Source organism: Corvus cornix, chromosome 2 (genome assembly GCF_000738735.6).
Source record: "Corvus cornix cornix isolate S_Up_H32 chromosome 2, ASM73873v5, whole genome shotgun sequence".
Taxonomy (NCBI): Eukaryota; Metazoa; Chordata; class Aves; order Passeriformes; family Corvidae; genus Corvus; species Corvus cornix.
In genome coordinates this window covers 149882990-149905849 of record NC_046333.1, presented here as the reverse complement: position 1 = coordinate 149905849, position 22860 = coordinate 149882990, and the positions used below count along the sequence as shown (strand labels likewise).

The following is a 22860-nucleotide window of genomic DNA, read 5'->3' as shown; positions in this document are numbered from 1 at the left end:
CTGTATCTTCACCTGCTGCTCAGCAGATCTCTTCCTCTTCCTCCTTATTTCTTTGCTGCATGTTGCCTGGGCCTGCCTCTCCCATCAGAGCTGCTTTTGAAGCTGTTTTCCTTGAGCATGTGGGAAGTTTGATTTCAAGATCAAGAAGAAAAGAAGTCTGTGCTTATGGTGGGGAGAAAAAATCCATGGAAGCCTGTTGCATCCCTGCCACCCAGAATAGAAGATCATCTGCAGGTTTGATATAAAGCAAAGCAGTTAATGCAATTTCCAAGGTGTCATGACATTATTTCTGCAGCCAGGATATGGAAGCAGTTGTAACAGACCAGGGATGAGCCAGGATGAGAGGCTGTGCCAAGCTTGTCGAGGGATTTAGGATTTGAAGTTGCATCTGGGCAAGTCAGATTCTTTTTCCTCTCCCTATCTTCTCAACAAGAGATGATATAATCATGTATTGCTGTGTGTTCCTTAGGGAGACATGTGCCATGATTTATCCTAACTTTAGAGACTGTCTTTTGAGCATGGAAGGGGAGGATGTCTTTGAGGATGGAAGAGGAAGTGCAAAACTAAGAGAGATTGTTGAGCTGAAGTCTACAGCAAGATCACTTGACAAGGCAATAAAAGAAAAAAGAGGTCGTGGAGATGTTTGAGAAGAAAGGCAGCAGGATTCAGGGAGAGGCCAGATATGTGTGAGAGAGAAGAGGGCGCAGTCAGCAGTGCCCATGTGCCAGGAGAGTGGTGTAGTTACACAGCAGCTTTCATCCAGGTAACAGCAGCTCTTGATTACCTTACAGGAGAAAGTCTTTGTCCTCGTAAATGAGTTACTACCAGTTAGTTAGATAAAATATCTCCCTGATCCCTCCTGAAAACCTCTTTCATCTGCACCACAAAGGCCACGTTGTTTCTTCTCCCTTCTGAAAGCTGAAAGCAAGAACAGCAAATCCAGCGGAGAGACAGCCTGATCCTTGTGGCAGTTTCTCTGACGTAGATGAACCTCTGAAGTGAAGTGTGTTACATCAGGAAGATGTTTTAATCTGAATTACGCTTTCCCATCTGAAGAATAGGTGCTGCTATCCTCTCTTCATTATCTCCTGGCCTGGGCTGCTGCCAGCATGACTAAGAAGGGTTTGAGTCACACAGATGGAGAAGTTAATTCCTGTCCGGAGACTGTTGTCAGAGACAGCCAGGCCCAAATGCCCATCACTGGGATGAATGATGTGTCCATGAATGAGGGGAGAAACCTCCTCCTAAGAGAAATAAAGCATCCCTCATGAATAATGTAGAGCATTGCTTTGAGATTCAAGACATCTAAGACTTGTTGCACATTAAATGCGAATGTGAATGAGGCTTAGCTCTGCAGATACACTCTGGCCTGAGCATGACCCATAACTAACTCACCACTGTCACAGTTTGTTTTTTTTTTAACACTGGCCATGTACTTGGCCTGGTACCAATGCACATCTAGAGACAAACCTCTCTCAGTCTCTGGCAGAGCCCAGTGTAGCAAAACACTCAGACAACCCATGCAGGCTCTATCTGTGCTCTTAAGTGAAGCAGGACCTGTGTTTTGTAGGACACAGAGGCCAACAGACAGACGCATTGAATGCCAGTAATAGACAAACACAAGTACTGCCCCAGGAGAGTGCTTATTTGCAGTGGTCCCTGGTGAGTGTTAACTTCCATGTGTGGGCCAGGCATAGACTTTGCCTAGGACAGTGCTGCTTATTCCAGGATGAAGCCATAATGGGCTGGGCTGGTGATAGAGTGTGGACATGAGGGGCTGGTGGTGGAATTCATCCTCAGAATCACAGAATCGTTAAGGTTGGAAAGCGACACTTACGATCATCAAGTCCAATGGTCAACCCAGCACCAACACCATGTTCACCATTAAACCATGTTCTCAAGTGCCACATTCACATGTTTTTTGAACACTCCACTGCTTCCCTGGGCAATCTGTTCCAATGCTTTACATTCCTTTTCATGACAATTTTTTTCCTAATATCTAACCTAAACCTTCTCTGGCAGAACTTGAGCTCAGTTTGGTTTGCTAGAGTAGATACCACCTTGCAGTGTTGGAGATGGCTACCATGTAGATGAAACACACTGAATATATTCAGGTTTTTTTCCCCTAATGTTTTCTTTTTCTTGTGGATTTACTTATTCCGGGCAGTCTGTATCATTGCAATAGCATGAATTTGTTTAAGACCCTTTTTGCCCCAGAAACAAAGTGTTATTCCAGGGAATTTGTGTTGGAGGAGAAGGCAGATGTTATGGACCTGTCTGTACCCCGCAGCTGAGTGTGGTGCCAAAATCACTGGTGTAGATCTAAGCAAGCTGTTCTGTCCACATGAGGATGCAGAGTGCCAGAGATACTTGCTTGGGGCCTGAATACAGCATGGCATTTTTGTTGATAGAAGGTCTATAAAATCATGAGTGGCACAAAGAAAGGGAATTGGAAATGATTGTTCCTGGTCTCTTCCAAAAAGGAGATACCATTACCATCAGATGATAGTAACGAAAGGGAAGTAAAGGAGCAATGGCAGTTTTTTTAGAGAACACATGGCTGATCTGTGAACCTTCTTGCCACAGGATGTTGCAGCTGCAGAAATTTCAGACACATTGAAGGGACAAGCCCAAACTCATGGAAGAGAAATCCATTGTGTGTTACTAAACCCAGCAAAAACTGGCTTAGGAAATCCCTGAGCACCAAATAATGAAGCTGGGTATGTGAAGTCTTGGGGGAAACTCACATGTAATTACAGCATTCCTATGCTCTTCCTCAGCCATCTGCTTTTGGTCAACGTTGGATTCAGGTAGCTGTGCTCAGAGTTCCTGTGCACATTCTGGTTGTGGGCTGGTACCCCAGCATAATGTCTCTTTACAACCAAGAGAAAAATACTGGGGTTGTCCCCAGCTGTACTTCAGAGAGATTGTAATGAGTAGTTTCTCTCTGAGTAGTTTCTCTCTGTGTCTCATCTGAAAGGCAACAAAGAAAAATAAGCTTTGAAGAAGGCTCTAAGTGGGTTTTCCTCAGACCTTCATAGCTACACTCTGGTAAACAAGAAAATAGAATTCCTTTTTTGTTCTAGAATTACATGTGGGTGCACATGGTCTTTGAGAGTTTTTCATCAGAGAATGGACAAGGCCCAGAAAAACCAAAGGCTGGGAAGTACCCCAACAGAGTACTGATTTGGTGCCAGCCTTTACACTGTGATTCTTTTCTTCCTTTACTTACACCTTCCTGCAATTCTGCTTGGTGTCTGTAGCCCAGCTGGTTCATGACTGGGAGGAGATGGATTTTGTGGTGTATTGGTACTCCACAGTCCAGAATTGGAGTAACACTGAAATATGACATTTCTTCGTGCCAAGCTATCCTTCTTGAGCCCAGATGAGCTCTGTCTTGAAAGCCTGAGCAGCTGAGAGGGGTTATGAAAGTGAAGGATAGTAATAATGATATTGCTTCCAATCAGGGTGAGAGTTATTTAGACTTTCCTTGATCATTCAAATGATATCTCATTAAACATCAGGCAAAACTGCCTGCTGTGGTCACATTACTGTATTGTGGGACCTCATCAAACCAGTTACTATACCAGAGTAGGGTAGGCAGTGTTTACTTAGATGTGGTCCAATATAAGGCTCCATCTATACCTTTCTCACTGTTAGCTCTGTGGCTTGTTAAGGGATGCATTTCCTGTACCCAGTACTAAGGTCTTCTGCTCAATCTTTCTTCTTCACCACAGAAGAGAGAGACGTCCTGATGTCATGATTAACCTTTCTATTTCTCTTTAAGCCTTGTGTTTCTTATGGATGACACAAAGTCATCTTTTTATACTCTGCTAAAGGGCAGTGACATTCGTGTAGAGGAAATGAGGAAGAATTTTGGTAGCTGAAATCTGCTACCAAGGCAGTTGCTTCTGCTTCTGCCTTTACTTGATACAAGTAAAACCCAGCTGCTTGGAGACTGACTCTGTGACCTGTGTGCTTTCCCACCATTAATGATCCTTTGTGCCCCTCTTCCTTGGGCAATTATTCACCTTCCCCTTTTTCCCAGAGGCAGTCTCTGATGTTAAGAAGACAGTGGCTTGTTTTAGATTTGAAAAATACTGAATTTTAGAGAGCATGCACTGCTGCAGTTTGCTTTCCATGCATTACTCTGTACATTGCTGGATAGATTCTGCAGTGCTTAAGTAATAGAGAGTTAGTCTGTCTCTGGTCTCTCAAAACCCCTCATTTCAGAATGTTTAGGGCAATGGCTAAGGTGTTCCTTAAAGCCGTGTTTCATAGGATAAATATGTGACTCTTTGAAAAATCTTATTCCAGCTTGATTAATAAAGTGCTTTCTTTACCCCAGATTCATGGTGCAAATACAGTGAGAGATATTTATCTGACATTGTGGAATGTGAGTATGACTTGGGGCAGGATAGAAGTCAGAATTTCTGAATATTCTGTCTACTTATGTGAACTGTGGAAAAATTAAAGCCTGCTGGTGTCTCTGCTTCCCTATCTGCAAAACAGGAATATGGGTATATTCCTATCTTATGGGATATGCAATTACAAAGTCTGTGGCAATTCTCAGAAATTCAGTTGTGAGATAGTGTGTAAGCACATAATATTAATGTTTTATGATCTCTCTAAACTGTTTCTGGGGATATCTTTAATGATAAGGATATAGTGGGATCCAAAGAAACCTTTTTTCACCCCCAAAATTTTTTTTTAGAACCCAAAGTAAAAGTTGTTTCCCCCAACTACCATCTCTGCAACCATGTGGAAAATCACATTTTCTGGAGCTTTCCTTCTCTTTATCATCTGTAACTAAAGCTATAAAATGGGAAGACATCCCTGGTTTAATTAACACCCCTGTAGTTCTAAAGCTGATCTTAGTAATGAGAGGAAATTACAGCTTTTATTGAGGGACAGTCAGGTGGAACTAACCCAGCATCAATCTGGTGAAGACACTTCCCTTTCCAGGTAATTTGGAAACTGCTTTTTATGATGAACAGACTACCTGGCTCAATACAACAGGTGAATCTGTTTCCTTTATAACCCGGGAAAGAACCTCCTGTTTTGAGTTTTGTGCTTCTTTGGTAAAGTGGTTTTTACATCCCATCTGTCAACAGCTACTAGCTGACATAATTATAAACCTGTTGCTTTTTGAAGGGGATTCTTGCTGGTTTTCTTGTTTTCTTTTCTTTGTACACTCTTGCTTTACATTTTGAAGGTTGCCTGGTGTTCATATTTTAGTTCTAGTAAAAGTGCAGACTCTGAGGTGCACCCCCATCCTGATGGGAAGGCAGAGTTCTGGTTTCTGCATCTCAAAAGTGGTGTGGCAGAGCTACAGAAGATCCAGAGGAGGACATGGGAATCATCAAGGAAATGTGGCTTCTGCTAAAAGAGTGAAAAGGCTGTGGCTTCAGTTTAGACAGAAAAAAAATGAGAGCAGAGATAAAGCTGAGTTTAGCTGAAGCCATGAAGGTGGTAGATAAGGAAGATTTAGAACTTCAACACTGTAGCTAAGGTGTTCTAGCTGAAACAAGGAGATATCCTTGAAATTAAAATGTGCCTTTTTAAATAGCAGATAGTGAACTTCTGGAATTTGTTGTCACATGAGATTGAGGAGGTGTGCAGTGTCAACAGTTTCAAAAAAGGATTAGACATATTCAGAGCAGCAGGTCCATGACCTGAGTCTAAATGCAGTGGGCAGGGCTCCTCAGTGGTCCTGCCTCAGTGGTATCTTAGGTCAGGTCTGTCCTCCAGCTTCAGATCTGTAAGAGTGTGGGTCTGCTGAATGCCCTGTGTTTTATCTACCAGCTGTCTGTGGTATCTTGATATATCAGGGGCTCTTGTATGAAGCTAGATGACTCTTTCTGGAAAACTGATTTAAACCCTCAATATCTACAGTGCAGGCACCTACACTGGAGACAGTCACTCAAGGTGACTATCTATCATGATTAGGATATCCTCATTTGGCTGTTTACAGGTAGCTGTCTGCCAGTTCTGTGGGTGTCTAAATTCTTCTGCAGTCAACAGATGTCTAGTCAGTCTAATGGGGACCTAATGAACATGATCAATGAACACTCAGAACTGTCATTTCATCTTGCCAGACTTGGGATGTTCAGTTAAATAACTCACTACTGCCTGTTTTCATAGAATCTTTGTTGACTGTAGTGGGAGTTTGGACACACAGAACACATGCAAATACATAAATGTAGGTATATTAATTTTGTACTGAGTTCTGTCCCAATATTTCTGTTATAATAATTGTAGAGAAATAGTTTTCTCCTGAGAATAACTCACTGAGCTCATTTAGATGTCTCTGTGTCACAACAGGAACTGCCCTTGTGAAGTACATATTTCCACTCACTGACTTTAAAGGGACTCTAGACTGTGGTACCCACATGGTAAATGCACACCATGGCCAAGTGGGTACCAGCCATCCCATTTTGGAGACTTTGATACAGTCCCTTAAAATATCAGCTGTAAGAAATGTAGATTTTTAGAGCAATGTAATGTGAAAAGGTGTAATTATAATATCAAAACAGCTCCCTGCTTATGGTTTGATTTAGAATAAAGGCTTAGCCATGATTTTACTATCTGAAAACTGTGCTGTGAAATGTGGTCCATCCTCTGTCCTGGATTAGTTTAACATCCTGATGAAATTGCCGTTGCCATACTAACTGTCAAAGCTGTAAAACTATGGCACAAGCTGGTAAGTTGTTTATTCTTCCAGTAAGTAAAGATAGAACAGGCATTAAACCCCTGAATTCCTATGATGTTCCAGTAATGAGTGACTTTCATAAATTGTCTAGGAGAAAGGCTTATTCAGTATGGAGGAGTTTGAAAAGGAATTTCTTTGGGTGGTGGATCTGGATGTTGTTAACTTCATGCTGTCGGCAGACACAGAATTTGGATGCCATCACTGTACTCTGGTTTTGGGACAGGGCAACACCAGCTACTGTCAGAAACACTGTGGGAGAGTCTGTCTATTTCCAAAGTTTCCACTGTTGCATGTGAGACTGGACAGATACGAAATTTCTTCAGTTAATTAATGTGATATAACCTTATTTAGGAGACTCAGCATTGTTTGAGGTAGAATGGATTGCCCATTCTTTCATCTTCCCCACTCCTGTGTGAACAGCTTTGCTGTTCTTTGCCTTACCAACTTCAGACACAGGGCGTGGGTGAGGAGATACGGGATGATGGTGTGACTGCAGTGTCCCTGCAGCTGTGGATCTGGCTGTGGCATCAGAGCGATTTGCATGGCTTGCATGACAGGGGAACCGTGGCCATCACCTGCCCTGCTGACTGTCCTGTGTTTCCATCCCCCTTCCCAGGTTACGGACATGCTGCCCCCGGGACGGACGCGGGGAAGGCCTTTTGCATGTTCTACGCGGTCCTGGGGATCCCACTGACACTCGTCATGTTCCAGAGCCTGGGCGAGCGCATGAACACCTTCGTCAAGTACCTCTTGAAACGCATCAAAAAGTGCTGTGGCATGAGGAGCACCGAGGTCTCCATGGAAAACATGGTCACTGTGGGTTTCTTCTCCTGCATGGGGACACTCTGCATTGGAGCAGCAGCCTTTTCCCAGTACGAGGAATGGAGCTTTTTCCATGCTTACTATTACTGCTTTATAACATTGACTACTATAGGGTTTGGAGACTATGTGGCCCTGCAGACCAAAGGGGCCCTTCAAAAAAAGCCTCTCTACGTGGCTTTTAGCTTTATGTACATTCTAGTGGGGTTGACAGTCATTGGGGCATTTCTAAATCTGGTTGTTCTCAGGTTCTTGACCATGAACAGTGAGGACGAGAGGCGGGATGCTGAGGAACGGGCGTCCCTGGCAGGGAACCGCAACAGCATGATTATCCACATCCAAGAGGACTCCCAGCATGGTCGGCCACGGTACAAGGCCGAAGTAACAGACCTTCAGTCAGTTTGTTCCTGCATGTGTTACAGGTCCCACGAGTACACCAGCCGGGTGGTGTCCCACCAAAATTCGTTCAGCTCGAAGCTGAACCCCCAGTACTTTCACTCCATCTCTTACAAGATAGAGGAGATCTCGCCAAGCACATTAAAAAACAGCCTTTTCCCATCTCCTGTCAGCTCCATCTCACCTGGGTTGCACAGCTTTACAGATAACCACAGGCTGATGAAACGGCGAAAGTCCATTTAAAGGGATTTGTCTTGTTTTGCTTTCCTTGTTTTTCCCAGTTCTTTGTTGTTTTGGGTTTTTTGTTCCTCGAGTGAGACGGAGCGAGGCCAAAGGGAGTAGAGCAAGTTAGTCCTCCTCTGAGACTCAGCTCTTGAGCATGAAGCATGGATTATTACTGTTCCAGTAAAGTATGCCTTACATTACCCCCTTGGTGGATGTCAGAGGATTCAAGATGACGTGAAGTGGGTACCAAATCCAAAGTTGCACACACAGCTGAGAGCCTTCATGTGCCACTGGCACTCCTGACCTAACAAACTTTTTTCCTCACAAGCAGGTTGTAGTGTGTGTGCGTGTGCCTGTGTGAGTGCCGAGTGCGTGTGCGTGTTTGTGCGCGTGCAATTCCACAACCAGTGCCATGTGACAAAAATCAAAGCATCAGGTATTACTTTTTCTTTTGCCCTTGAAGCAATTGTGTTCCAGCCTGCTTTTTTAGATTGCTTCCAAAAGGAACAGGGAGGGTGGGAGGGGAGCCAATTTGTTTTGGGTTGTTTTTTGCCAAGACAAGCATGCGCCATAAGCAGTCAATATACCAGCTGTATCATGGTAAATTTCTTAATGCTAGATTTTAGATTGTATTAACATTAAAAAAAAGGCAGGAGAAGATGGATCATTTTAGCTTGCCAGTTCAAAATTTAAAAAAAAAAAAAAAGCATGCACTTTGTAAAACTGGTATGCATAATAAAAACACAAGAAAAACTAGCAATGGAATTAATAATCAAAAGCAAATAATCATATTAATTTAACTATATTTAATTTTATAATTTTCAACTGTTCTAACAATTTGCAAGCAGAATTTCTAAGATAAATTGGGAGAATTGTTGGAACAATAGAGTGTATTTTGTTATTTTTATTTTATTTTATTGATAAATTATTATTATTATTATTATTATTATTATTATTATTATTATTTTGTGCAGAAATTACCTGCATGAATAGGAATTATATTTTTTGGAATGCTTGGTTAAGATGGGTATAAATAGGAGGATGTATATTTTTTCTTACATAATAGTGACAGGGCATTCCTTGTTTTAAATAAAAAAATAAAGATGATTGTCTCTAAATGCTTTTGATTTGTAAATAATGGAAAGCCTTTGTTGGTCTCAGGAAGAATTCAAGGGACAGTATCTTGTGTTTGGCTCACTGGGAACTTGTGAGATTAGATGTGATATTGCTTTTTCTGCTAGGCAAAGGCAAAATGCATTTAGCAGTAACAGGCAAAAATAGCTTTACTCCAGTGTTTGGAGGGTAACAGTGGGAGCAGTTGTGTTGGGAAGTTGTAGTGGAGGATGTTAAGACCATGTCATAGAATTGTTCCTTGGACATTGTCCATCTCTGAGTTGTTCATCTGGACCAAACAGACTTTACAGAACTGAATTAGAGGCCTAATCCAGCTCCCTTTTAAGACAATAGGAATTTTCAGTGATTACGTGGGATTTAGTGCTTTTGGAGATTTATCTTTGATTTTACAAGGGTAGGACTGGGAGTTTTATGAACCTGCACTGTTGTCCCTGATTTAATTCTATCTTTTAAATCGCTTTCTGTGCTAATTTGCCATACAAAACCCATTTCTTTTTGGCACTAATCACCTCCTGCTGATTCTACCATTTTGTGCTCTCAGTGTAAAAGCAATAATCCTTTTTTTACCCTTAAAACTAGAGGGTGTGTGCCCAGCTCTGAGCTCTGTGTGCTGATGGATGTTGATACCCTCTCAAAGAGGCATCTATAAAGAGCATTAATAGGGAGAAATAAGGAATGTCATTCCTCCTCTGTTGTCTTCTCCTTGGCTTTAAATTATTAACTATCAAATATGCTCATGTTCTCACATCTGCCTTTCAATAAGTAAATGACAAGCAAGTTATCCATGACTTTGACTCCCTTATGCAGCTTCCTTTGGGTGTAGAAACTGCTGTGGCATGAAATCCTCCATTAAGATTAGTGAAGAACTAACAGGATTCTTAATGAGCATGGATGAGGCTGGACTTCTTCAGAGTAATGTGTGGGGCGTGCTGGGTGCACCAATGCTGTGCTGCCAGTGCCATGTCCTAGGGCAAATGCTGATGGCAGAAGGATTGAAGCAAGAATACCTAAAAAAGCAGTTCCAGGATGTATTAAACCACCTCAGTGTTTGACACGTAGAAGCTGCTTCCCCTGACAGCCCATAGGGTTCATGGTGCTCTCCAAATTCACTTTTTTCATCTTTGCTTGTGTTATCCCAGAAGTGCAAATAAATGTATGTCTCTTTTCCTGCTATGGAGATAACAAAAAGTATGCCTGGAATATGTACCTCTATATCATGTACAGCTGCTGGGTGTATTTGACACTGGAGAGAAGCAGGAAAAATTTGGGGTTTTGCAGAATTTGAGTGGAATTCTGTGCCTAGCAAAGGAGAATTTTGGTAACAGGACTTTTAGCAAAAACATTAAAAAGAAAAAATCAGTTGCATCTTATAAAACATTGCTTAGATTTTTTTTCTCTTTTCCTTTAAGAAAATAAGAAATTATTATTTCTGCTGCATATAAAAATAGTCTTTAAATGTCCTATAAAACATGTTGAACTGGAGAAGCTGAAAACTTTACATAGTCTAGCTGATTTGTTGCTAAATCTTCCCTTTGGAACCATAAATAAAGAGTAAATTTTAGGACACGGGGTATTTAAGCAGGGGAGAAACTTACCTCAGCATGTCATGGGTTATCTGCCACTTAGAGTCTTTGCATTAAAACTCAATGGCTTTATAATAGTTCTGCTTCAGCTTAGTTGAAGTTTGTAGATGTAGGAAGAAATCTGTGTATGTTGATATGAAGGAGCCAGAGTAGGTGTCCGTAGCCATACTTTTAAATCTAAAAGCTGTAATGAGTGTGTTTGTGGGAAAGTGTTTTGCTTGAATGTATCTGCATTCCTTGGGATTTTCAAACATGTTTATTTATTTTATTTTCTGGCTGAAGAGCCCACAGGTCTGTACAACTTGCATTTTGAAGAGTTTTCTTTGCAGGGAAACTCTTGCAGGACTTTGCTTTGTGAGCAGCCAGGCACAAGAAATCTCATGTGTGCACATCAGTACACGAGGCAAAATCTGCCTCTCTCTTTAGTCATTTTTGTGGTTCTTGACTGATGGGTGAATAATGGCTTGGGCTGTCTGGAACTGGAACAGACAGTATCATGAAAGGGAAGCTTTTGTCCAAGGTTAATCCCAGCTTTTCAGTTAAATGTGAAAGGTCAGTCAGCGAAAGTTGAGCATTTGTCAGTTCTGTCTCTGACTTCTTATTGCCCTACATGTTTTCTTCTCATAACACTGCTATTCACAGACTATTTTCGCTGGTACATTATTGGGTTTATTCCACTTAAGACGTTTTTTCTTTCAGAACAACTTCTCTTGCTCCCTACTCGCTCTTTTGAAATTCAGCTACGAGCAGGTAGTAGTGGTGATGCTTATGACTAGACATCCTAATGTCTGCTATCACTCTGTGATGCACTCTCATTCCCCAGAGTCTCATTTCCCCTACCCTTCCCTATTATTAAGCATTAGAAATAATAATAATAAATCAGATTAGTCTATTTATGTCACGCTAATGTGCTCTTCATCAAAACAACACAAATTTAGCTCCCTGCTGTCGACTTTGATTATATAACAACCCTATTATCCTATAATATTTCATATTATCATCAAAGGGAAAAATCAGTTTGATCAGTGAAGCACCAAAATAGCTTTGACTGAGCTTGCTGTGATATAGAAACAAGAGGAAACTTAATAGAACAATGCAGGCACAAGTCTCCACTTGGTCTTCATTACTGTGTAAGGAATATCCTGACTAATCTAACTGGCACTGCTTTGCCAGAACTTTGGACATGCACCTGCTTTACAGGGATGCCTGTAGTGGGGCAGCCCTAGAAGGGGTCTTTGGATGTTCCTTCAAGAGTCCAAAATAGCTTCTTGGTTGTTAATGAATGGAGAAGATGTACAGTGACCTTCAGCAATAAACTTCTGTTTGAACTCTCTGTAACAGCTCATTAGGATGAAATAGACATTATTAAAAAAAAAAAAATCAAAAAAAAGATAAAGAAAAGAGGGCAGTGACCAAGTTAATCTGCTGTATTGTACACTTTTTCATTAGTTCCCTAGTGCTTTGATCAATAAAATGCCAGGTCAGTAATCAAGTTTATTGTGAATCTGACCTAAGCAAGGTAATTCCTTGTTTCCTCTGACAGATTTGTAAGTTTTGTTAAGGAAAAAAAAGCTTGATTTGTTGCTAAAAGCTTAAAAAGGAGCAGTCAGTGGAACCAAGATGGAGCATGATGTTCCAAAGCTATTTGGTGCGTGCAGACCAGCGGGCAGAGGTTTGGGTAGAAGTAGCTTTCAGCTGAAGTTTATGTCTTCATTTAGCTTTATGTAATATTCCCATTAATATTAAGATCTAATTAAGACAGTCATTTAAAATCTTTATGAGGAAGCCGGATGAGAGAGATGTGTTGGAGTGTGTCCATTACAGTAATGTTATGGACTTTTTCATGCATATTTCAACAAGACACTATTACTGACTGGAATACTGCTCAAATTACAATGAGAATTGCACCACTGCTACTTTCATCAACCAGAGATGTGTAACACTCACAGAACTGAAAAAGAAAACGATGCCTTTCTGACCAGCCTGCTGTCATCTAACTTGTATATCAAACTTTATTTTGGGAACTTCAGCAAGATAAATTGTAGAAAAAGGATTAGCTATCATAAAACTGCACCAAAATTGAAACAAATTGAATAATGACATTGGACACAAAGAAATTGATTACAGATGGAAGGTGCCCTGGGACTCTTATGCCAGTTAGTCTGAGCTCAGAGGCTGAATTAAAACCATGAAAAACTGATGAAACCCTTTGCCAAAATGCAGTTTTCAGTTCTTTAAGATGCATATAATAAATATGGCAAAGAAACTTTTACCCAAAAAAGTAGTAGGAAGGCAAAAAGAAAGTTGGGGGAAAAAAATTGTTCTCAGCAGCAGGAGTAGTTCTTTTATTTCCAGTTGAAACGGCTGTGAGGTGATGCTGAAGGACTCTTGTGCTTTTCATCTGTGTAGAATCAGTCAAGGCCCACCCCAGTGTTCCACTGATTACTGCTGATGAGGAGATTCATGGAGTTCCTGGCTCTCCAGTCAGGTTTTTGCTGCTTTCTCCATTGAAACCAAGATTTTATTCAGCCAGCCCATCCGAAGTAGAGCTGGTCCCTGGGATGTATTATCTTAGTGATGCTGTTTCCTCCTCCTCGTGCTCCCAAGTGCAAGAGGACATGAGCAAATCCTCTCCTTGTCTAAGACCTGGGTAGGGCCTTCCTCTGAAGCCAACTGATTTGAGTACTATGAAATTAGTCCTGATTTGTACCTTTTTCCTGAGACTGGAATGTGAACCTTTTTTCTATTTACTGCTAGATACTCTATCAACTACTGCTCAACATGAACAGTCTTTCCTAAACCTAAGGGAAAGCAGTAAGACCTAAACCCAACAGTTAACCTGTATAATTTATGCAGCTGTGTTTTGCTTTATGGAATGCAGTCATTCAAAGCTGCCTGCTAATTTTAGGCTGGAAATAGTATCCCTGGAGCCTTCAGCCTTCATTTGTCTCTCCTTCTGTGAATATTGTAATTAATAAATATCCCAAAGCCCTCCTTCACCTTGCTTTCTGTCAGTGTAAGGAGTGCTGCCATGAATTAACACCCAGAACAGATTGGGAAAAAAAAAAAAGGAGGGGTAGCGGGGAAAAGATTAATGTTGCAATTTTATTGATAATTAATATTCACAGTTCCAAGCTGCGTTGTCTTTTAGTTCACTTTGAGAAACGCAGAGCAAACAACAGGATGATAACATTTATCATAGCTGGCAAATTCACAAGTGGAGCTGGCAAATATAATAATTGAAACTATGCTCCATAATGCATCTTCCTCATGCATGAGTTCTGATACCACCATCCTGGCTTTGATTCATTGTTTATCTGGCCTGTGGAACAGCTTGCAGTAATTGCTGTATCCAGAGCACTACACTTGAGGCTAGAAGAGAGATCCATTTCACAGACAGCCACCCTCTGGCTTTCTCCATACTCGCTCCCCCCTTTCCCACCCAGACATTAACTCATTAGCCTGCCATTTCATGGATGTATATGCAGGCCCAAGATTGCCACATTCTGTACTCTGTCCCCTCATCTATTAATGAAAAGTGTTATGCTACACAGCTATACCCTGGAAAAGGAAGTGTTCCTCTCTAATTATGACTGACAAAAGAAATCTACAGATTGATTAAAAGCAATATGTAGGGAATTAAATAGGAAATGCAATGTGCATGACCTTGAATGGGTGAGATCCTTTCTTCCCTGGCTGGGATGCAATGCATTAGCCTACGAGGAGAACTTTGGAGTGTCTTTGTTTGGGGGAAGGCCATCAGGAGAATGGCCAGCACAAATTACATAAGCAGGTAAAGAGCCACAGTAGTTTGGCTCCTTGTCTGTAGATCATTGGTGAGGTTTCAGATTAAGAAAGAGTCATGGCCTTCTGGCTTTAGTTTATTTTCTAGTCATCTGCCAGCATCCTCCAATGCAGGAGTGGCAGGAGGTGTGGGAAGGATGGACCAGGGCTGGTTCATAGTGGAGTGGATTGTTGTGGTGAGACCACCTTACCAATGCAGGTCTCAAAGGGAAGGTAGGGGAAATTGGGTCCTCTAGAGCACCTTCTGTCTCCTAGTCCATGGAAGAGATAAGTTACACCAACCATCCTACTGCCTGCAGCAAATCCAAAAGTCTTGAACTGTGGTGTCCTTGTCCATCTTCAATAGCATCTCCCCAGAGCCACTGGTATGTGTGGGAAATACTAAGCTTCTCTAGCTGGGTTCAGGAGGTCACAATATAGCAAAGAAACCTCTTCATATTGACTGTGTTTGAACAATTTCTACATGTCAAAATATCATCAAAACTGGCCTTTAGAGAAATAACATTACTTCATTATCGCTGGCTCTCTCTACAGAGTGGGTATGCAGCTCCTTAATCACAATTATTGTTCAGAGGATAATTAATCTGGTAAAAACGTTTAATTAGATTATCTGAAGTAGACTGTGTAAGTGAATTTGGCCTCCCAGAGTCTGAAGCTGCAACTCTACAAAACAATTTCCAAAAGGCCTGTTTGATAGTATCACTTCTGACATGGGGGTCATGCCTCAGCTGCCCTATTGACAAGCATCATCCTGGCATGTTGGCTGGAGCTGGTGTTGGAAGAATTTGGGGAAGGGATTTTAGCTCATCACCAATGCAGTGAGGCTCTTAATTCCCACTGAATTCAGGGCTGATATCTGACTTGCACTCTGGGTGAGAGCTCAGGGCAGCATTCTCCTTAGAAACCAAGACATGGAACTTCAGTGGCAGTGCCTTCAGATAGATCTACAGCTGTTTTTTTAATGCCTCCTGTGAAGTATCTATCACATTTAACTCACCTCTCTGATTTGAAGCTCTTCTCAGAACCCCTTCTGAATGGTGAAATGGGTGGTGAAGTTTCTTGTTCAGCTTGCAGCAGTGGGCACATCTCATTGTCTTCATTAGGCCAGTCATCCAAATGGATCTGGGGGCCCGGTCACAGCAATTCATCGTGGTTGTGACTACCAAAACTGCCAAATTCTTCTGATTGCTCTAGCAGCTGCTGTCTTCCCAAAAGCCTGGCCAAGTGGGGCAAAAGACATGTATATGAGATCCTTCTAGCGCTGCAATTAGTTGGGTTTTTTATCTTCACTGCACATTCCTTTCAAGTTCTTCAGCATTGAAGCTCCAGTTGCTCTATGGTGACTGGTATTTCCATGTGACTTCTCTTTTCTTTGAAGAATTCATTACTGCTGTGCATGTTTTCTAGAAAAGATCCTTTTTAGCTTATCTTCTCAATGCCTAACATGGAGAGACACATGTCAAAGGCATCAGTGGGAAATTCCTCTTGATTGTTGATACTGTGCCCTTTTTATTCTCTTGGGAAGAGCTGAATCCTGTGTGGTTACCACTGACCAACACAACTGGTTTGCCCAACACAACTTGATGTTCTTGTGGCAATTTCTCTCCTTTTCAACTGTTCAGTTGCATTTACATTGTGGCAGATACTTTCTGTATAAATTCTTAGTGCAGGAATTACTCAGCTAATTGGAGGACAAGTGTAATACCTGCATAACAAGAGGGGGATGCCAGTGTCCAGGTCACAAGAGGTTTAGGACAGTTTATCTAGCAGCTGGGTTTATTAAGTAATTTCTTGGTTACCACTCTGAACTGCTTTTTTGGACCTTAAAAAAATTATTTAATGCCCACAAAGTTAGTTTGGGTGTAGGTACTGTTGGGTTGACCTTGTCTGAAAAAAAAGCTAATATCTGCTTCAGAAAGAGTCCTGTCTACTACAAACCTTTTGAAAACTAAGGAATAAGCAGAAATTATGAGGCAGTGGCAGATTCTTCAGAATGCAAACCTAATCTGTCTTTCTTCTACAGAATGCAGATTTCCTATAATATGCTATACAACCAATAATCCATCTGTTTTGTTTTTTTTGTTTTTTTTTTTTTTGCAAGGTCAGGAGTGAACTGTGGAAGAAAAAAAAATGCTTTATTTTTCCTCTTCCCTTGACTTGTTAAGATTTGTGTGACTGTTTGTCGCCATTGAGGAGTATCAAGTAAAACTTTTGATCCTAGTGACACGATGGCAAAGGAAATGAATTGGAGCTGGATAGGTCAATGGGGAAAGGGAGGGGGGCTTAACAGTTGTTTCCAGTAGGCCAAAAGAATGTGGATACTGTCTCTTCAAGGTGCAATTTCTTACTTCAACAAACTGTTCATCTATGAGAAACAGGGATAAAAGTGTTCAATTTGGGACCTAAGGAGTTTATATGGAAATTCTTGGATTTCTTCCAAACACACATACATGTTGAAATTAAATTGTGAATCCTGCTTTGGAGACTGAGCCTTCCTGCTCAGACAGAAGCGTGCGTGTATGTGTGTGTTTGTGAGTGTGTGTTGATGCTGTGTCTCTTTTGGATCTCTTGACACTTTTTGGTGCATTTTTGTACTTCTTTGAATGTGCATATGCGGACTTACCGACGGTGTATTGACGGCATTCTAAAGGCCCTCAACAGCCTGAGATAGAGCAAAAATCTAAATTTCTACCCTGGTTGATACATTTTCTGTGCAGCACACAGAGCATTAGGGGAATGGTCATCTAGAAAGAGGGGCTGCTTGGCTGTGGAGACTGCACTGGGAATTTACCTCCTGGAAGCTGCTTTCTCTGCTCATTTCAGACCTCTAAACTTCAACATAGTTGTTGAGCTGGTCCTCGCAAAGGAGAGTGATCAGGTCATAAGCATCAAGATGTGATTTGTTAAACCAGTGATAACTTGATTACAAAGAACCAAATTAAAGACTTTTGTGTTTTCATTTCTTCTCCTGGCCTTCTCCGTCATGGGAGAGGATGCCTTCACACATGGCCTTAGAATGCCGTACTGGAGTCAGAATGCAACAACAGTGAAATGAAAATAAGATGTATTGCAGCTTACTTAAAGAATGAAAACTGTATCACACAAATGTTTACAAGTCCAAGTAGACAGCGAACCCCTGTACAATATGTAATTTATGCAAGGGATTGCATCTTTTTTTTGTAATGAATGCACTACGCAACCCTGTATATATTTTACAATGTCTTTACAGAGAAAAAAAAAAAGAATCATTTACTGTAGTGTTGTAAAATAATGCACTTTTCTAATTTTTTCATTAAAAATCCTATGGCACGTTTTCAAATGTATATTGTTTCTTTTATATTGAATGTGGAAATGTTAACTTCCTGTAAAATTGCACTACAGAAGTAAAATCCACTGATGGAACTTATTTTGTTAAAGAAAAGTCCCTTGACAACCAACAGATGTTTATGATTATATGATATGTATGTGTGTGCATATATGTGTATATAGTGTATATGTAATGTATGTATATGTATATGCACACACACACATATATCCAGTGATATGTGTATATATAAAATGATATAGGTCCAGATTTATATATGATTGTATTAATATAATATCTATAGATTGATAGATATATAGATATGTATATATATTCATACATACACACAAGAATCACAATGTACAAACCCAGAAAGGATTACTCATTAAATTTAAGGGGGTTGGGGGGGGCAGAAAGATGTCATATACAGAAGATATTTTGCATTGCAATAAAAGCTTTTTTGACAAAAGTACGTGCAGAGTGAAGTATGAACCTTCATCAAATACCCAACGGTGCTGTTCCCAAATGACTGCAGTTCAGTATAAGCAAAAATAAACTGCTTAGAGGAGGCATAAGAGCAGAGTCAGTGCATGGTGGGCTGGAGCTAGCTGTTGAGACTCCCCCCTTCTTAACTTTGTGGAGCTAAAGGGCAGGATCTTAGGGTATCAAACTGAAAAGCATGACTTCTCCTGACTTGAGGAGATCAGTGTTTCACTCACAAAACTATTAATCCAGGCTGCCTAATAAAAGAGGGGAAGTGGGTCTCAGTGCTAATTTTAGCTGGCAGATACTGCATTGAAGCACAAGCATGATTCCTTGTTTGGGATGGAGCGTTGGGCAGCTTGTACTGTTGTTGCCATCCAGGTAAGTCACCAGGGAAGCCAGGAACAGGCCCTCATTTTGTCCTTATGATGTGATTTTGTCGCGAATGACTGTTTTAAGATCACTTAAAGAATCACTATCAAAGGTATCAGTAAAGACAGGTTTAATAGAGAAATGACAGCATGACAAAGTTCATTAGCAAGGTTCACCACTTCCTAGACGGTTAAGGCACACCGAGGAAAAGAAAACAAAAACATCCAGAGTTAATGAATCCAAACCTAAATAAACCCCAAACTATCCATGTGGAGGTGGGGTGGGGGGAGGCACAAAAGGATAGAAATGGTAAGGATGAAAATATGCCTGAAGGCCCAACAGCACTTAACAGCATTTAAGCTGAACAGTACTGTACTTAACAGCACCTTAACAGCATTTAACTTAACTTATAACTTAAGTTAAACAATTCAGCAAAGGATTCTCATAGGATTTACTGTACCACAGCAGTACCTTACTTACAGGCCTCACTTACAAATCCAAAGTTCCTAAGAATGCAGGAGAGCAGCATTTCTTCCGTTTCTCCCATTTGGCATAAGCACATTTGCATGCACACAGACAGGAAGAGCCTGTACAAGGTACCTGTGAAAAATTGCCCTCCAAGGTAGAGAAATACTCCAGATGCCTTTGTATGTCCTCTGTGGGTGAAGGGTTGAGGAATGGGGGGTATCAGGCCAGGATCTGTCATTGTTCAGTGATCCCCCAAGTACAGCAAACTTGAGAGTTCTCTGTCTCAGAGAGGTGTCCACTCAGAGAGAGATGCTGGTCACAGCCCTCTGTAGGCCAGGCGAGCTCGAAGGGTCTCAGTTTGGGCTGCTGTTTGTTGGGCCACAAGAGAGTCTTGGGCTTTGGTCATAACAATGTTTCATCCTGGCTGCAATTCAGGTCGGTGGCTTTCTTTGAAAGTTTGAGAACAAAAATGTCATCCCACTTGGGTTGTTACTCAGGAAAATTTGTTTCCAAGGCTGTTCATTAAGGAAAAAAAAAAGCAGGAGCTCATTAGACAGCACAAGTTCCTGGGAGCAGACAGTGTTTCTGATAAACTCAAGAGGGTCTCAGCCCAGGTGCTGTTCATCAATACTGAGGCCTAATGAGCTTTTCTCAGATTATAATGTGGTTTGGGGGAGGAGGCACCACCAATACTGCTCCTACATGGGCTTCACCACATCCTGCTACTCATGGAAGGATTGTAAAAATTGCCAGAGTTAATATTTCATGTTTGAGAAACATCTCACTAACGGGAAGAATCCCCTCTTTTTTCTTCTTTTTGTTGGTGATGCTGTGGCCAGAAGCTAATCCCAGCTGCACAGTGACAGAGAATGAGAGGTTTTATATTTTCTTCCAGCAGCCTTAATGAAAGGAAACATCTACATGAACAGTGAGAATAGTTAACCATTAGAATAAAAGGCTGGTTGCAGCAAATTTACCACAATATGCAGTGATAAAACATAGAACAACTACGTGTTACCATATAATCATGGAATTGTTTGGATTGGAAGGGATCTTAAAGATCATCTCATTCCAATCCCCTGCCATGGTCAGGGACACCTTCCACCAGACCAGGCTGCTCCAAGACTCATCTAGCCTGGCCTTGAACACTTCCAGGGATAGGGCAGCCACAGCTTCTCTGGGCAACCTGTGCCAGGGCCTCAGCACCAATTATAGCGAGACATTACAGCGACAGTGAGATGAGTTTGTTGTCATAGCCTTCATCTGCTCTTGCTGTGCATGAGTCTCACTTACAAATGACTGAAGAGCCAAGAAGTCCTGTGTGTTGGTACACAGTCAGTGTTCTACACATCTTTATTTAGTGCCTGGCCTACATTAAAACAATAAAAAAAAATATGCATGTGAAATCTTCATTTTCTGGTGGAGACAGAATTACTTATGGCACAGAAAGGAGAAAAACATCAGTAACTGAGAGAAAGATATACAAACAATCTCACATATGTTTTCTGGGCTGCATCAGAGTGGCACAGGTTGCCCAGAGAAGCTGTGGATGCTCCATCCCTGGAAATGTTCAAGGCTAGATTGGGTGGGGCTCTGAGAAACCTGGTCTAGAGAGTGGCATCCCTGCCCACGGCAGGGGGTTGGAACTAGATGACCCTTAAGGTCCTTTCCAAACAAAATGATTCTATGATTTCTATGAACATCTCTGTTAGCAGTCAAGATCAGCTATTATTTCTTTTTGGAGTGGTATTTGAAAGCATATTTTATCATGTACAGAAAAGCTGAAATGTTGTTGAACCCCATTTGCTCCTTTTCCAAAAACCTTTCAGAGTAATTAATGAAGCAATCGATAATATAGACTAGAAGACAATTATTTTAAAGGGCTCCAGGTAGTGCAGGAGAATTTGAAGAAGAGTTTGCATGTTGAGCTTCTCTTAACAACTGCAGGAATGTCAGACTTCAGGGGATGGGAGTAGAAATGAAGGAAAAAACCTTCCATCTTTCATCTATAGGCCTATAAATATCTTTATAAATTTGAATCAAAGTCTGATTTTTCAGGGTTTGGCTGCTGCCATGTGCGTGGGTCCTGTCTCAGAGGAGGAAAAGAATTAAGCATCCTGCAGCAAAAAGCAAGAGCCTGCTCAGTACTTATCAACTGCTTGGTTGACTGCAAACCAAATACTTCAGTCACTGAAAACAGGTTTGTGTTTGCAATCATGCTGTGACCAAATCTCTGCATCTTTCTCACCTAAGGCAATGTCTTTAGTTCATCTTGTCTGTTGTAAAAACAGTGACTTTTGAGAGGGAACAAATGAGGGAATTGTACTGGAAGCGTACCAAATAATGAGCAGTACAGAAGAGGTAAATGAGCTCTTCCCTGTTGTGCTCTCTCACTCTCCCAGGACAAAGTAATACCCAATTAAACAGAAACTAAAACATTTAGAACTGAGAGAAGAAAATATTTTTATTTCTGTTATTAAAAGGATAAGTTTAGGAATAAAAAAAGCGCATATTTCTAGGATCTTCAGAGCCAGGAAAGAACCTGTTACTTGATTAAAATGCAGAAAACAAAAGCTCTGAAAGACCTGGAATCAGTGCATGAGTGCAAATTCAGCCACTGAAGAAGGTATAAAAGACTAGTTTGATGCTGTGACACGATTCTGTCTCTCTACTCTGCTCCTATGGACCTCACCTGAAGCACTGTGTTCAGCTCTGGAGCCCCGAACACAAGAAGGACATGGACCTGCTGGAGTGAGTCTGGAGGAGGCCACAAAGACAATCAAAGGGCTGGAGCACCTCTGCTGTGAATTCAGGTTGAGGGACTTGGGGTGGTTCAGCCTGGAGAAGAAAAGGCTCCTGGAAGACTTTAGTGCCTCTTCCAGATCTAAAAGGGCTACCAGGAGAGCCAGAGGTGCAGGAGAGCCAGAGAGGAACATTTGACAAGGGCTTGGAGCGATAGGACAAGGGGGAATGGCTTTAAACTGAAAGAAATTTAAACTACTATTAGGGAGAAATTTTTTACTGTGAGGGTGGTGAGGGCCTGGCACAGGTTGCCCAGAGAAGCTGTGGCTGCCCCATCCCTGAAGTATTCAAGGCCAGGGTGGATGGGGCTCTGATAAACCTCTGGTCTGGTGGAAGGTGTCCCTGCCCACATCAGGGGGGCTGGAATTAGATGATTAACTTCAGAGTCCCTTCAAACCCAACCATTTTATGATTTTATGATTATATTCAGACTATCCTGGGCTCCAGAATTTTACTGCTGGGAAATTCTGACTGCTGAAGAAAAGGAAGAAAATGTCCTTGTAGATGAAGCCAATGCACTGTGCCACTTTCATAGAGGCTGATGAAAACTCTTGGCTTTAACACTTGTCATGGATTCAGATGACCTGTCCTGACTTATTTCTGGGGTTATTTCTTCCAGGTCTGGTTGAGGTGGGAATGTGTTGCTTCATTTCTAAGAAGGTGGAAATGCTAGAGATAGAAACTACTGACCTATACTACCCCAGTCTATACTGAGTTAATCTTTCCCTTCTACCTTCTAGTCAAGGTTGAGAGGCAGG

At 41.4% G+C, this 22860-nt stretch overlaps 1 protein-coding gene across 1 annotated transcript in view; it reads left to right on the top strand.

The window, feature by feature from the left end:
* Positions 1–18449, top strand: part of KCNK9 (potassium two pore domain channel subfamily K member 9) — a 102890-nt gene extending 84441 nt beyond the window's left edge. The window contains 1 exon segment of the mRNA XM_010404722.4: positions 7329–18449. Within this exon segment, the coding sequence (XP_010403024.2) occupies positions 7329–8170 (842 nt within the window). The 3' untranslated portion in view covers positions 8171–18449.
* The last annotated feature ends 4411 nt before the right edge of the window (positions 18450–22860 follow it).